General features: G+C 39.6%; 2 protein-coding genes across 2 annotated transcripts in view; one reads left to right on the top strand and one right to left on the bottom strand.

The window, feature by feature from the left end:
• The window catches only part of Ance-3 (angiotensin-converting enzyme Ance-3), a 48,144-nt gene that overhangs the window by 3,944 nt on the left and 27,268 nt on the right, over nucleotides 1–16,932 (bottom strand). The window lies entirely within an intron of this gene.
• Vajk3 lies at nucleotides 4,898–7,889 on the top strand. Its single transcript, XM_017086259.4, has 3 exons — nucleotides 4,898–4,966; nucleotides 5,234–5,272; nucleotides 6,557–7,889. The coding sequence occupies exons 2-3, from the start codon at nucleotides 5,261–5,263 to the stop codon at nucleotides 7,391–7,393; spliced, it is 849 nt and encodes a 282-aa protein (XP_016941748.4). The 5' UTR covers nucleotides 4,898–4,966; nucleotides 5,234–5,260; the 3' UTR covers nucleotides 7,394–7,889.

Below are 16,932 nucleotides of genomic sequence, written 5' to 3'. Positions count from 1 at the left end.
TTGTAATATTTAAGTTAAGCCAATTATTTATAAATTTAGTTAGTCATAGCTTAAAAAATGTATACATTTAACTACTTTTTCAATTTATTTTTTAAAATGTTTTAAATGTTAACAAAATTACAACTAACAAAGCTGCCAGGGCTATCAACTATACAGCTATTAGTCATCAGTGTTTTCTTTTTGATATTTTACATAGACCCAATTATTTTCACGAACATATGAACTATTATTTTGGACTATGATAAGGAAATATCAGCTTCCTCCTTGTGTTTTATCTTAACTCTGCACTTATGACAAATTGCTTCCATTAAGAAATCAGTTTAATATTTACCCCACACCCACGGCACCGGACTAATTCGCAACTTTTAGATTTATTTAAATGTTACCGAAATTTATGCGCATTTGTAATGTGCATTTTGCTGTAAACAAAAAATGAACCGAGGCAAAAACTGGTTACTTGTCGGAAATCATTTAGGCTTTTCACTTGATATGTCAAAATGCCAAAAGTTTGCACAGAAAACGTGGCCAGCCGATCCGATCCGATGCGAAGCCAATGGCCGGGCATCAGGCATACGCCCTGTTGGCCACGCCACTCTCTTGGCCCGGCCAGCAAATCATTTAAGCGCCATGGGCGTGTGGCCTAAACAAACTAAGGCGACCACGACAACGAATGGCCAACAGCTTCCTTCAAAAGATCGCCACTCAGATGGCTTAGTTTTTGTACTTGTTATTTTTCGCGTTGACGGTTTTTTTTCTCCTCTCGTTTAGAAACATTGCGGATGCAGTCGATCCAAGTGGGCAAGAAGTCGGTCCGGTTTTTGTCTTGGCCATAAATAGAGTTCGAGTTGATGTCGATGTGGATGTGGATGGCGATTCAGTACGTTGCACAATGCACTTTCAGTTTCAGTTTCGGATTCCGATTCCGATTTCAACTCCAATTCCGATCCGTTCGCGGCAGCACATTGCTCATTTTCCAGATACGACAATATCCAGTGCTCCACCGTAATTCCACTCTTAATTGTATCATTATTTATTGTTCTAGATCCGCTTTTTGGAACCTAATTAGCATATAATTCGCGATCACTTTTGTTTGTGTCTCGATTGTCTCCGATCGCTAGATCCGTGCGCATAAATCAATAATCTAGTGAACCCAATCGCCAGACAATCCACTCGAGGCAACCAAGACTCGTGGCAGCGAACTTGATCTAATTCCTTTCCGAATCGCCATAAAAGCGGTTATGTTTGCAGTAATGATTATTTTTACTTTTTATCATCTTACGTTATTTTTTTAATTTGGCTTGTTGGCAATAAGTGGTAAAAAAAATCGTTGTAGTTTGGCAGGGTAGTCAAAATGAAGCGGTGTAAAAAGTGATCAGTTTGCGCTGTCAGCTCGTAACTTTTATGATGATGGAAGTTCGGACAAGCGACGAGGATCGCCAAAATGTTGAGGTCAAACGGAATGATCGTAAATGAAAAATGTACGTTTTGCCATTTACTTCAGTGACTACAATTATTTAATATCAAAATTCCAATGAAGAACATACCAAAAAACCGTGATATTTCTGCATAATAGCCAATTTTGTTACACATCAGTTTCCTCTGTTAGTCATCTTATGGCGGACTCAAATTTCCCAGGCCGTTTTCCTACTGCAACCTGCAGCCCGACACGCTTACAATTGTGTGAATAATCGCATGGCAGTCGGCGTGAGTGACTGAGGATTGTGGCCCTAATAAGCCTAATTATTATTTGGCTAATTTGGGGCCTCTTTGGCATACTCGCAGGCCAACTAGCTTGGCCAAAACTCTAGAAAACAGACCGCAACAGCGAGCACAAGAGTCACAACAACCGAACATTAACACACTCCGAACAATTGGCCATAAATCAGCAGGCGGCAAATGCAAAGGGGGGTTTGCAAGAGGGTTCAAAGGGGTCCTCTGGTACACTGGGCTAACTGCAGTTATTGTTGTCGTTATAATCAATGAATTACGTCGCATCGGTTGACCACAAGTTATGGCGACTTCGAACATGAGAATCCGCACAGCGTCTAAAAATGCAAACTGAGAAACCGAAGCCGAAATGCAACTACAGCAGCCTGCAAACTGGATGGAATATCGGGGGAATGGGGGTCAATCGCATGGCTTTGATGTTGCAACCGCAACATGCCACGCCCCTTTCCCTTTCTCCCTTCACCGATATACCTTTAACACCCCCTGAACCCCAGTATCTGAAGTAACAGAATTGTATCGCCCGTTTTTGTGGGCAAACAGCTGCAAAGGCCCAACTGACTTGGCTGTGTTCCATGTGGCCAAACATGGAAAACGACACATTTTCAGCAGAAAGTAAAAGTTGTAAAGCCTTCGGAGGAAAAGCAAAGGGGAACTGCCGTTTAAGTCTGGAAAATTCCATACAAAAGAGAAGACAACCAAGAATTGTGTTCTTAGCGGTCAACGGTGACGTTCTGAAGGCAAATCCAGTTTGATCATTTACGTATTTCGTCTCGATTGGAAATTTACATGCTATCGAAAACCTTTCCTACATTCTCTTTTTGATGATTATATAATTTTATGCTGAATAAAATAGAAATTTATGATTATATAATCTTGTGCTGAATAAAATAGAATTTATTAGTCTACTTTAAAGATACATGTTAATATACATTTGTATGAAAGGAAGGCTTATTTTGAATATTGGAATCTAACACTTATGTTTCTTTATCATAAAAAAGAAATTAAATTAAAAGGCTTTTTCTGGATATTAAAAATTAACACATATGTCTTTTTATAATAAAAAAGAAATTAAATTTAATTTGTGTTTTTATATAAATCATAATTTTTTTAGCTTTTTAAGTAAACACTTTAAAATAAATCGAAAAAGGAAGAATACTTTGAATGTTTAAATAGCTTATTTACTTATACTTATCCATTTAAAGACAAAGCTCAAATAAAGAAACATACTATCTTATGGTAATTTAATGTGATATAAAATTTAAAATAATCAGTTGCCTTAAATAAGCAAACACCAAAAACTTTTTAGTACAAATGGTTTTAGTTTAGCAATTATACTTGAAACATAGTCGATAGATGTGTCATTTTTATTTGATAGTTGTTCGACGGGTCAATAAGGAATAAACTATTAAAACAGCTCCTCGCAGATGACGTTCTTCGCCAAAAATTAAACAAGCTCTTTTTATGAGTTCAGCTTTTAAAACCTTAAGTGTTGACAAAACATTTTTAGCATTTGGAAAGCGGCTTTATTGGGCGATCGCCAAATGTTTGTTTTAGTTTGATTGCCTTTGTAGAATCTGAAATAGACAATAGAAAATGCAAATATCTTTCCCGCCTGACAGGCAGAGCAAGACAATGGGACTAGGATTAGTCAATCACGGTGCACGCATATCATTTTGGCTGTCAGACGGCTGGAACGGGGTCCAACATCCAACAGGTTTCATTTTGCGCATTAACAAATAATTATGCTGGCAATTGCCCAATAACGGACTCAGCCCGGCTGATATGTAATCTGATTTTGTGCAAATGCAGCGGCAGCTACTTGAGCCCCGTCCCCTGCAACGGCGACCCATAAAGATAAAGGCCTTTCACTTTTGCGGCAAAGGCAGAGTGCAGATCTCACGCATGGCACCCGATCCAGTCACTGTTCCAGTCACAGTCACAGATCCATTTGCAATCCCAGTCCCAGTCGGGGTTCCCCACCACCCGCCTTCCGATAATCGATTGCGAGTTGGGAATTTGAGATCCGAACCCCGCGGTTATGCAGCGAAGTTGCATCAGTGCATCTGTGCATCGCCACCCCCAATCGCAGATATCTTTTCCGCCCTGCGAATTGAGACGTTCGCCATCAAAGAAGCCGAGAGATGGCAACATTGTTGCTTCCGTTTTTAACTTGTCTTTGCAGGAAGTGCCAACTGGAAATCCGAGATATCTAAAGGTGCCAGAAACTGAGACATCACATTCCTCCTTTCCTCAGATGACAGTATTGTTTTTCTTTTCATTTATATCTGATGATGCAAATGCAACAGGGTTTCAATAGATTAATATTTATATTGCTAACTAGGCTGTAAAAAAGCTTTAAAATATATTCGAAACTGTTAAATTTTGTGAACGTACTCATGATTCAAATTAGGCAACCCCTTTGCAATCTTCCAGATCTATAGTTCTTTATTTTAAATGGGGTTCCTGATTTATAAATATGATATTAATAAACTTATGTTTATTACTTAATAGAATCAAAACAAAAGCTATAGACTTTGTATTAGTTAGGCACCATATTATTAATTTTTAAAATCAGGTTCGGACAAATCTTTTCACTTGTGAAACTTGACAAACAAAAACATAACGATTCTGATAGACATATGACCTTTTGCAGAAGTTTATTTTGAGAACAATATGCTGAGAAGCCCGAAGATTGCTTACGCAAATCGAAACATAAAAAACCAATAAGTCTTAGTACGTTCTCCGGGATTTTCCCAAGATAAATTTCAATTCGAGATTTGGTTAATTTATTTAATTTGGTTTTTTATGACTCCAAATTGTTTCCAAAACTGATCAGATTTGCACCCATATTTTATGAGCCACTTTCAAGTCGGTGGCCAAAACCACCAATACAGCTGCAAATGTGGGGGTATTGGTGGTGCACCCCTGTATTGGTGAGCGCTTCCGCTTGGAACTTTCCGTGCGCACTCACACAAGCACAAATACCACCAACACATGCAAAAACCAAGCCGAACTCAGAGCTTTGAAGAGAGCACTTTGGTTGGCTTTGGCTGGGAAAAGCTTTTGCAAACCGCTCAGCGACTTGGCTTATCGGCGTTTTCAGTTTCGTTTTGACACAAAAACTCTTTGGGGGTATAAAAGCGCGCCACTGACCACAGACAGCATCCAGTCAAAGGTTTGGAATCGCTAGTGATTCTACAATCCTTCCACAGTCTATTTCGCTGTTTCTGAGTTGCTTGTAAGTGGGGTCTAAGCCCAAGTTAATTTTGTTTGTTTCTTAAATGCGTGTAAAATAATATGTGAAATTAAACAAAGTTTAAACTGTGATTTAAAAATGTTTACAATGTGTTCAGACTTGTGGTTTAAAATGTTTCACCTTTTTTAAGAATAATTCAAAAAAAATTATTAATTTTCCAAAGAATGCATTGTTATTACAAGTTTTTACTCGATAAACCTATGTTGTTTTCCTTATAAATAATTCAACCTTTTCTTTGTTTACTTACAGCCTTGGCAAGTCCCAACAGACTCCACAATGAAAGTATTCGTAAGTACAATAGTCGTAAAGAATTTAATTTCAAAACAGCCGATCAATCAGAATGCAAGAAACTTCATGTGATATATGTAAATGGGTGCGAATATGTGAAATAATGGGATTGGTAGTCATATTTAAGTGTGGGAAATCTAGAAAACAGTCAAAGAATTGCAACTCATTGCATTTAGAACAATACCAAACTGAACTAATATTTCATGTTGCAATATGACTTTTGCATTGCAAATATAATACATTGTTTAGCCGACCATCTTTAGTCTGAACCACTTCCTCAAGCAAAATAATACGATAAATTGCTTGAAGCAACTTCAACTTGAACGACTTGGCTAATAAGCGTCTATTAACTGAACGATCATAATTGGAGTGCCAGCCACGTCTAATACCAGGCCGCAATCAACTGGGTTCATGTGCCCAATTAAAGCCAACTCCAAATGCACTCGCCGAACCGCCGACTGTGCGTATGCGTAACGTGACGCCAGTCGGCGGAAGGCGGTGGGCGGGAAGTGGGCGTGGCACGGGCGAAGTCCGCTTTTGGGGCGTAACTCTGCACCGCTTCATTTATGCGCGGCACGCACGAATTTCACTTGACCATTTGAATCGCAAAAGAGGCGATGAGACAACGGACGACACAATGCGAATCGGGCGACATATCGCCTTCGCTTTCTAATGCGGTTAGGTAATCGATCAAATGGGTCATAAAAGTCTACCTGGCCGTTAGGTAATAAGAGTTGCATACTTCGGGACAGAATTGGTTCAACATAGAGGATGAATAAAATAAAAAATGTGTCGGGATAGTATCATTTTCGAAAAATATATTTTATAGTAAACCATTTTAAGGGTCCTAGAGTTGTAAAACAAAAATATAACAGTCCGTTAAAATAGAATTTTAATTTACTATAACAAGTAATGAAGATTAACAGACAGCATTTTAATTAATAAATTGGAGCACTTAATAAAATATATACAATATTTTGTATACAACTGGAATAATAAGATACACATTCTATGGAGAAGAAATATTATTTTAAAATCAATACTGGGTAGAATTATCCTTTTTTATTTTAGTAAATTAAATCGCTAATAAATTTGAAAAGTTACTTTTTTTAAAGAACTCAAAGAGTCTATACGAACCGCACCAGAAGTACGAAAAAATCCTTACTTGCAAATAGAATCTTAGTAAAAAACCATTAGTAACTTTTTGAGATGCATGAATTTAGGATCAGGATGCCATAGTCTAAACCTAATCCTAACCAACCCCACCACCCCATTCCCTTCCAGATCTGCTTAGCCGCTCTGCTGGTGGCCTCCGCCTGCGCCAGCAAAACCGAGGGTGAGAAGGTGCCCCTGGAGAAGAAGCTGGACAAGCGCGGCCTGCTCGACCTGGGCTACGGCTACGGCCACGCTGGCCTGGACACCGGCTACCTGGGACACGGATCCATCTCCGGCCACGGCAGCTACGGACACGGCTACGGACTGACCGGACACTCGGCTCCCGCCGCCATCGCTGTGGGCCACAGTGGTCCCGCGATCTCCATTGGACACAGCGCCCCCGCCGTTGCCGTCCACCACGCCCCCGCTCCTTATGTGATCAGCAAGCAGGCCGATGTCCACAAGACCATCACCATCACCAAGGGAATCCCTGTGCCCGTCCATGTGGACCGCCCCTACCCCGTGGTCCATGAGAAGCGCGTGCCCGTCGAGGTTAAGGTGCCCGTGCCCCAGCCCTACGAGGTGATCCGCAAGGTGCCCGTGACCGTCAAGGAGTACGTCAAGGTGCCCGTGCCAGTGCCCCAGCCCTACGAGGTCATCCGCCACGAGAAGGTGCCCATCCATGTGCCCGTCGACCGCCCCGTGCCCGTTGAGGTGCCCAGGCCCTACCCCGTTCCGGTGGCCAAGCCCTACCCCGTCTACGTGGAGAAGGCCGTCAATGTCCAGGTGCCCGTGACCGTGGACCGTCCCTACCCGGTCTACGTGAAGGTGCCCGTGGTGTCCCACTCCGTGGTTAAGCACGCCCCTTCCATCGCTGTCAGCAGCTATCCCATCAGCGGCATTGGCCACAGCGCCATTGGACACGATGCCTCCGTCTACGCCGACCACCATGGCTACCACAAGTAAGCGGACGGACGGACCGGACCGGACCGGAAGCGGGCGATTCCATTGGAGCGAGCGGGAGCGGACTTACTGGAAATGAGCCGAAGGAGAAATCTAGCAACATTTTCAATTACCATCTTCCCACACTCTACTCCGCCTTCCTTTCCCACCCGAGCAAACAAGAAAACTTACAACTTAAATCTTAAATCACCCCCGGGAAGTCCAACTTCCGACCTGCCAACTCTCTGTAGCTGTTAAGAACCCCCAAGATGAAACAAGCAATGCCTTTTGTAAATTATTTCCAATCCAGCCATCCAATGGAAGCCATTGTGCTGGGCCAAAAACTCCAGGTTTAGGATAAATACCAGCTAACTGTTTGTAAATTTCGCCATTTATGGACAGCTTAGCTGGCCACGTTTATCAGTGAAAGGTTTCGGCGCACAATGAATTGAATGGATAACAACAGAAATATCTATGTGAAAATCTATTAAGGACAAATAAAATAAAATGTATAAAATAATTGAATTTGTCTTTGTCACTGGTCCGCTGCTGGAAATAGTTTACCATCGGGTCTTTTGTTAATAAATGTCTTGTATATATATTTTGTAAATAAAGGGTATGTCGTTATAAATCTGCTGACTTTATTTTATTGGGGTAGTGCCTATCTTTAAAACAGGGATGGAAAATAATCATTATATTTGATTTTTTAATCAAAAAATCATTGACTTTATAAGTCGGAAATTGAAATAAAATATAAAATTTGGGTATTATGTAGATAGCCTTATCAAATCCGCAATAATTATTAATTTTTTAATAATTTTGGTTAGAAATTATTATTATTTCCGAGTTTTACAAATAAAATAACATAACTATTTCATTTAAACAGTTTTTTTTTTACAATTTTTTTAACCCATAACAGAAAATATTCAAGGGTAATAACATACAAAAAAATTTGATTATAAAATTATTACTGAACAAGCGAACTTTAGGTAAGTACAATTATTTTTTCAAAAATCCATAATTTTGAACCGCATATGTAGGATCATAATAGCACTAGAAACAAATTTCTAGAACAAAATGATATCAACTTCGTATAGACCAAGTGGAACTCTAGTTTTTCTTTACAGCTCTTAATTTAAAAATTTAAAATCAAAAAATACTTTATTCGAACACTTTCAAATTCAAGGTGGCTAAGTACATACTAGCAATGATTTAATAAAAGACAGAGATGAGAACCGCTTAGGTAATAATAAATCAATATTACCCAGTCACAATAAAAACATGTCTCAGTGCCTTCCTTGTCCTTAGAGCCGAAAATCCTCTCACCTTGCCAGTCACCTCAGCTGACATGACCCAAATTGGGACTACTTTTGCATTGGGACGGAAGGAAATGTCAGGTCGTGGATGCCACCAGCAAGCGAGCTCATAGGCTAATCGATTACAGGCCAAGTGATGTAAAAAAGCGAGATGATCCGATCAGATTGAGACGAGACGTGCGCAAGGTCGACCGGAGAAGTCGGTAGCCAAAGATGACGTGCACTTCTCCATTCCCATCCAGTTCCATCCATTCCCAAGTCAACGTCAGTTGAGTTCGCTTAAAAGTCGCTCGTAAATTTCGAGTAACATTTTGCCACATGCGTAGGACCGACGGACGGACAGAAGAAGAGTAGACACTTGATATTTAATGTTGGTTTTCAACTTTTTACGACAAGTGAACGAACTAAGCGGGGTTTTTCCTCATCAAATACCAAAATATCAACTTTCAAACTGCAAAAAAATTCTGAGAGCATGTTTGCTTGTGATGAATTGAATCAATTAAGTTTAGGGCTATTTAGCATTTGTTTACTTCAGAGTCAAACAAAAATAAACCAAGAGTCCGGTTCGAGCCATCTTACTTATTACCCAAACCAGGGCAATTAAGACAGTTTTTCTAAGCGTGCTTACCATATATTAGAGATCAGCACATTTATTTTCGGGATGATCCCATTTGGCTTTAATGTTCGGGGCCAAAGCCCTCTGGGCGACTTTGGGCTCTGATTCCGATATGATCCCAAGGACGCTGTTTGCGCCAAAGACGGAACTGAAACAACTTTCTAATACAAAGTCACCCGTTCTTGTTAATTTCTGACTTAATTTCCTTCGACTTCGGTTTAGAAACAAAAGAGAGCCGATCTTTGTCTCCGGACTGGAACAGAATCAGAACCAGTTCCCTGGCCGCAGAATTCATTTGGCTTTGCCCGAAGGTCGGCTGCTTTGCGGACAGCATTTGCACACATCCATTTTCGGGGGCGTGGCACTCCGGGGCACACCGCACTTACATGCACTCGTAACTCTGTATTTTCAACCATAATTTGTTACGAATTATACTCTGCTCTTGACGCTTGCCACTCGTAGGTGTTGTGCAAATGTTCATATTCCCATTCTTACACTCTCATAGTCGTTTCTACATTAGTTTCGTTCTTGACTTGGTTTGTGTTTCGGGTTATGCAACGAATGCAATTACAAAGCGGATCTCTCTATCAAGCTTAATTGTCGCCGAGCTTAGGGTCTAATTACATCAAATTATTTTAAACAAGAATGCTCTAAGTTGATCAATAGCACATATTGCTACATAGTAATTAAATACAAATATATTTTAATGGTTAGTAATTACATGGAATGCATAAAACCTTATCTAGGGGATAAGAAGAGTCAAAGGTTTGAGCTGCTACAATGTTGGCACCTTGAACTTGGCAACATTTTCTTTAAGTACCCAAAATCTTAAAAGGAATATTAAATGGTTCCATATATATTTATAATACAAACTTAATTTAATGTTAAGGTCTGGTAATGTCATCTGTCAAAATCATCATATATCATTTCTTAGGCATAAGAATCAAAATTAAGCAAGAGTTTTATGTATCATGTTAGTAATCAGAGTACTGCAAGAACTAAATTGTATCTTTATATCTTTGTAAAATATAAACCAAATTCAATTTATTTCCTTTTAAAGCTTGCACATCAATATGCATACCCACATCGGCGATATCAGCGATGCTCATAACTGGAGCACTGTCAGCTCATAAATTATCGGCTCGTATCCGCCCATAATCGAAAACAGATCCCACACACGCCGCATCGACGGGGCCTCAGACATCTGAAGGAATAGCCTGAATTGCAGCATTTACGCAATGATAACCATTCCGGCCGAGAGACAAGCCAACAAATTGCGCCAGCCGACGGTGGCCAATTAAAACCATATTTCTTGCACCGATCGGTGGGAACGAGTTGATGATGGGGGAGGTACGCATATTGGCTGAAACTTAATTAATTGCCACAAAATGATGGAGACACAATCGCAACGGCGGACGACAAAAGATGGCAGACTGAGAAACTGAAATTTTCGCAATTCTCGGCTTTTGGTCGAGTCTGAGAAAAGGCCACCTAAAGACGTTCCACGTATTGCCAAATGCGAAACTTTTGCTCTAATGAACGACTATCCAGTCGGCGGCGTTTTGAAGGTCACCGTCAACTTGTCCATCGCCAAAATCCAAGCCGAATGCGTCTGCAACGTCAAACAGTTGTCGACCGATTGCGAAATGAATTGGTTTAGTTTTAGTATTTGATTTTTTCCTTTTGCCAAAATGCATGTCTGTTTGCCAGCAGTTTGCACAGAAATAACGACAAAAAAAAACCTGCACCAGTTTCTCGATCACAAAACTCAAAACCCAAAACCGAAACCAAAAACCGAAACTCAAATTGCGAACGTAATCGAAGTCGCCGGTGCGCAAGTCAAGTGAAGCGAACGTCTTTGGCAATCTGGAAATCCCAGTGACTCCTCTCTGCCCAATCGAATCCGAGCCCCCCTCCAAAGACCCTCCCACAAGATCTCCCCCCATATCGTATGAGTCTTTTTTCTGCCTGCCCTGCAATAGTGCTTGCCGCTTCATTTGGCCAGCCAGTCGGCAAATAAAATACTTGTTATAGCCACAATGCAATTGACATGGTGCATGATCGCATTTCAGCTAAATGCTAAGACTGTTGACCCCAAGGGGATGATTTGTAACCCAAGATAATACATGGGATTGCTAGAAAGGCACAGAAAAATTGAATATTCTTGAATTTGTTAGTTGTTATAATCATATATTAACATATGTCCATTAAAAAATACAATAATATCTTTTTATAATTAAGGTTTAAGCAAGTAGTTTTCTTTATTTAAGTCTTAATTTAAATATAACATTACATCGTTATAGATCCCAGCATTTGCACTATGTATCTCATTTGTCCCGAAAATGAAATGCTTCTGAATTAACTAGTAAACGATCTTCATTGCATGGGAGTTCCTTAGTTGGCTTTCCAAACTGCCATCCTCTCCATCCGTACTCCAGATCGTATCTTGACTTCGACTTATGACTCGACCTCCCCGACTTGTGCTTAACTACCTGTCCGAACTCATCTCCGCCCCATCTGATGGTGCATTCAAATTGCAAACAATTAAGCGCACAAATGCTACCGCATCGCATTCGATCGTATTATGCAATTGCTATTTCTTTGAATTATGGCCGTAAATTGTGGTCTGGTCTGGCCTAGTCTCGACCACGGGTGTGTTTCGCTTCCCTCTCGCACGAAATGCGCGCGAATCCTTTCACCTGCGTCCAGTCCAGCGAACGAAACAAAAGACTCAGGCAACGAACTCGAATCTACCGCGATTCATTCCCAGTTTTTCGCTTGCCATTTCCGTATTGAAAGTGTTTCTCTGGGGCTGTGGACACTCCTTCAAGTTCTCTATCTAAGCGGCTAACTATGTCAAAAGCGGGACACCGCCTTTTTGGGGCAGTACAAACTGTGGAGTGGAGCAGTCGCACAGTCCCAAATTGAATAGGCAAAAATCGCTTGGAAAACATCTTTCCCAAAAGCCAAAGAAATCAAACAGCACTGCAGGCAGATTCCCAAATCTGGCCGGGGTACTAGGCCACTGCAGGAGTCCAGTCCAGCCAAGTTGGCTTACGACTTGCTGCAGCTGCTCGAAAAAGCGATACTTCGGATAGGTTGCATAATTTTTTTTTTTGCATTTAGGTGCTGTGGCTGTTGCAGCGGCTTTTGGAGTCACCCAGTTAGTGTGTCACTGTGGCATTTGCAGCGAACTGGCTCCGTTTTCTGTCCATTCATTGTCTTCTGTGGGATGGCTGCTGTTGATATTAGTAATTTTTTATTTCACAAAGTCGAGTCGAGTCATGACATGTTGTTGCAGTCGAATCATTTGCCTAATTTTTCATTGATCCGTGTGGGCGTGGCAGGCGGGTACTTGGCTAAATGTCAATCGGGCAATTGAAACTGTCTGTTCGTCTGGGTTAGTTAGGTGAATTAAGTTTGGAAAAGCAGTCTAACATAACAGAACTCTTTAATTGAATCATTAATCACACAGCTAGAGAAGAGCTATAAAATATTGTACATTGAAGCACACATTGGCCTTTACAAAAATCGTTGGTAAATAGATGATACATTAAAATGATTCATTAGAAAATCAAATTTTTAATCGTTCCTAGGTTAATTTCTATACAACTGCTATATCTTTTATGACAACCAATTGTTAAATAACTTTTATTTCTTTTAGCTTTGTGTAATGACCATCTTTTGAGGTATTTTGGTAACTGTTTTCTTGGTGCTGGCAGATTTGTAGCTTGGGAACTTTTAAGCTTGCTCCACTAAACTACAAATTTGCATCTCCTCACTGGGTGTTACAAACACTCTCACACTTCGCCGCCTTGCATAAAATGCAAAAACAAAAGTCGAGCAAACGACATAATTCCCAGGCCAAGCTAACTATTGTATTTCGTTTCATTTTTTCTAAGTTCTCTTTTTCTGATCTTATTGTTTGTAAACTTTTTTGCACTAATTGCTGCGGAGTTTTTGTACGAACGAACAATGGCCAGAGTTCAAAATGATTTATTTATTTTTATTGCCAAACACGAGCTTGGCTCAAACATGGAATCAAGAATGTCAATGAAGTCGGCAGGCGATATAAACGACCGCAAGAATGACTTTCGAGACATCTGGAAACGATTCTCAGGATCTTTGATAAACAAACTTAAGATTCCCATTAAACTTAAATGGTAAATTGGGAACATAACTAGAAATATCACTTTAATATTCAAATGCATGCAGCCGCTCTTAAAAATGTTATACCTGTATTTCTTTATCTAGATTCCTAATTATCTTCTATACTCACTCACGACACAACTCAACTAATATCTTTATTTGCATTATTTACGATTTTTGGGCAGCCAAACTGGCTGCTGTAGGTGTTTGTGTGGGCGTTCCAGAGGGCGTGCCAGCCAGTTCTTCACCGGATTGAGCCGCCAAGATCATTGGGTATCGAAGACCGGGGTTCTCTGGGGGCTCTGGGGTCTGGTTCCGTGTGCACTTCGGGTTCGACGGCGATCGAAGGCGGTGCTGCGGTACTGTCTTGGTCTGATAATTCAAGGTTCGAAGCGGGGCCGGGCCCCTAACCGCATTTGGCCAATTACATGGAAAATGTCAAATCAAAAAATTCGTTTTGGTCTTTTCCTCAGCCTCGGGCTATTGTTGCGCCGACCTGGAGTTTTCCCAAAAATATTACAGCACGAGATTTAAGTGCGAACTGCCGCCAGTCAGAGGTCATTATTTTTGTTCGTTTTGAGGGTGTTGAGGTCAAAACGGTGGCCAAGACAGTGGCGAAAAATAGTGTCCATCAGCAGGCGAATCAAAAATTTTGTTTTCGGCTCTCTTATGACCTTTTTGCGGGCAATTATCAAAGAAAAAACCAAAAAGAAGCACTAAAAATTGCTCCATGTAAACTGTTTTTTTTTTATTTCTAGACAATTTTCTTTGCTAACCAAACGTGCAGACCAAAGATAAACAACAACGAAACAAATTAAATGTCGAAGGTTTTGCACGATTGTCTTCGACCCGAAGTTGCTACAAGTTTCTGTTTTTCTGGCCATTTCAATTGACAAATGTTGTTTGCCCGAGCTCAAGCCCAAGCCGAACTCCAAAAGACCTTAGATCCAGCACGAAATCGTTTATGGCCATCCGAAGAAAATCTTTTGCCACTTCATTCGCATTCCAGTTTCAATTTCCACAATTTGGGTCAAATTATGTCGCTCGGCGTCTCTTTAATTATGATACATTTCTGGCCGAAAAAAGACCCTGACTAGTAACACTTGGTTAAAGAAAAAAAAAAGAGTGCTCAATTAAATAAAGCACTTACTTTTTCAGTGCTTGCTGGTATTACCTTCGCAGTTTCCTTTCGGAACTTGTGATTATGATAAATTAACCGGGTTAAAATTAAAACCTGATGATGAGCAGGGAGAAAAAGAAGTGGTTGACAATGAGTTTTGATTGGTATGAGTTTCCGTGTGCTAATCAACTGATCAAACTGCTCCGACTTTGTCACATTCAACCAAAGAACTCGACAAACATTCTCAAACGTATATAGTTTATATATGCAATAAGTTTGAGTTTCAATCAAGCTATAGCTTTCGGAGACTTGCACTTTAGACAATTTGGAAATCCACTCGAACGCCATTAAGCCGCAATTAGTTGGCTGCAGCACAAAAAGTGGTTCCACACTTTTGATTGGCCAAAAAAGCCAGGCAGATTTAATCAGTTTGCGGCATATTTGCACGGATCAGACATCGAAACATGTTCGGCATTCGATTGACAAATGCGTGGCATCTCAAAACTGGAGCAAACGCAATGGCAGAATGCCTGGGGACTCGGCTTTAAGAGGGTGCAAAAAAGTGGCCAACAAATGGCAAATGACAAATGTTAAGCAGCGTCTAATAAATCGAACGCGCTTGAATGAAATTCATGAGTGCTTCTGCCCTATAATAAATGGCAGGCTTTTGTGTTTGGATGGTTAATTGCCGTCTATATATAATGTTTTATTCCATTTAGCAAACTTCTTGTTTTCGGGTTTTTTGCCTTTGGATGCCGAAAGCAGAATAAAGCTTAAACAAATTTGAATAGAGTTTTTTAACTTTGTACGTGGTATAATTTATTGCCTGCTAACACGAAAGGTGTTTGCAGTCTTAGATTTAAATCATTTTTAATGGCACAATTGGCTTGCTGAGTAGAACATTACGGGGCAGCATCTCTGACAGAGATTTTATAAACAAAACTGTTCTAAAGATGTTTATTTCGTGTGGTTATATAATCCTTATTTTTTAACAAAAAATCCCCCAAAAATCCATAAATTGCAATCTGGCTCGTCAAGAATAAAGGTAGAATTATAAAAGAGGATGACTAGCTTGATATTGCTGTAAATACTCTGCCAAACTTTTAAATTTATTTTAAGCCCACATTTAATTTATTAGAAAAGTATGCATATAAAGAAACCTGATTTTAATGGTATTCGTATTTACGATAAATTAAAACAAACAAATATGAAATTCAGTAGTTTTTTATTTATCAATAGATCTTATTAAAATTTTCCAAATTAGTCTCATATATTATTCGCTAAGAGCATCTAAAATTCATAGTGTTCTTCTAATTTCAATAATTTCTTCTTGATAATGAGCTAAGCTTTGACGTCAATTTCGCATTAATTAATTATATTAGTTAGAGTGGCGGCCAGTGAACGCGAAATGTCAAACAACAAATTTAATACTAAAAGACCCTCCTCTTCAACAGACTCGGATAAAATCATATGCAAATGAACTGTAGACCTGTGAATTGAAGACTGAAAATAGCATTACCTTGCATAAATGAACGGAAATTGAATATTCAATTATTCATAATGAATTTCTCAGTGTTATCATATGGTTCTTGTGAAAATCAGCTACTTTCTAATTTATTTTGAGCCTTCAATATGGATTTTTGGTTCGATTTTATTGATCATTTAGTGATATTCTCGATCGTTTATTGGATTACGACCATTTTGAGAGAGGCACACTTTGAAAAACTTTGCATAGATAATTATAAAATGTGAAAGGAAAAAACTATAAATAATGAATAAACAAAACGCCGCTAAAATTCTAAAATAAAAGCGTCACAAGAAATATGTAAATCAACTCATGTTCATGATAAGATATCTTAAAAAAATAAATAAAATTTGAATAATTTTTCTGGAAGCTATGTAATCTGCTTATATATTCATTTTAATATATTTCATTTAAATTTATGAACGGGTTCGAGAAAAAGAGACCAAATGTTTGAATTAAAATACTAAGCCCAAAACACCCGATTACACTAGGACTGCTGGGTATTAAAGCTAAGATCTTCGATTTATCTCTGTCTTATTATTTAAGTTTTTGGCAAATCAACAACAAAATGAAAGTGATCTAGAAAAACCATAAAAACCGAAAGACGAAAAAGAAACCACTCAGGCCAAAACACGATGCATAAACTTGAACTTGAGCTCGGGCTCTTTTGTTGCCGTTGATTTGCATATTTTTGCTGAAGCGCTTAAGTCATCCGCTCTATTGCAGTCCGATGATTCTGCGGCTGAGACTATAGCCTCACATTAGGTAAAAAAAAGGCAAAAAAACACTGGCCACAAAAGAAGCGCCACACGGACAAGGCCCAAAGACCACCGCCAC

Source organism: Drosophila suzukii, chromosome 2L (assembly GCF_043229965.1).
Source record: "Drosophila suzukii chromosome 2L, CBGP_Dsuzu_IsoJpt1.0, whole genome shotgun sequence".
Lineage (NCBI taxonomy): Eukaryota > Metazoa > Arthropoda > Insecta > Diptera > Drosophilidae > Drosophila > Drosophila suzukii.
The sequence above is the reverse complement of the archived record's forward strand: the minus strand, read 5'-3'. Positions and strand labels throughout refer to the sequence as shown.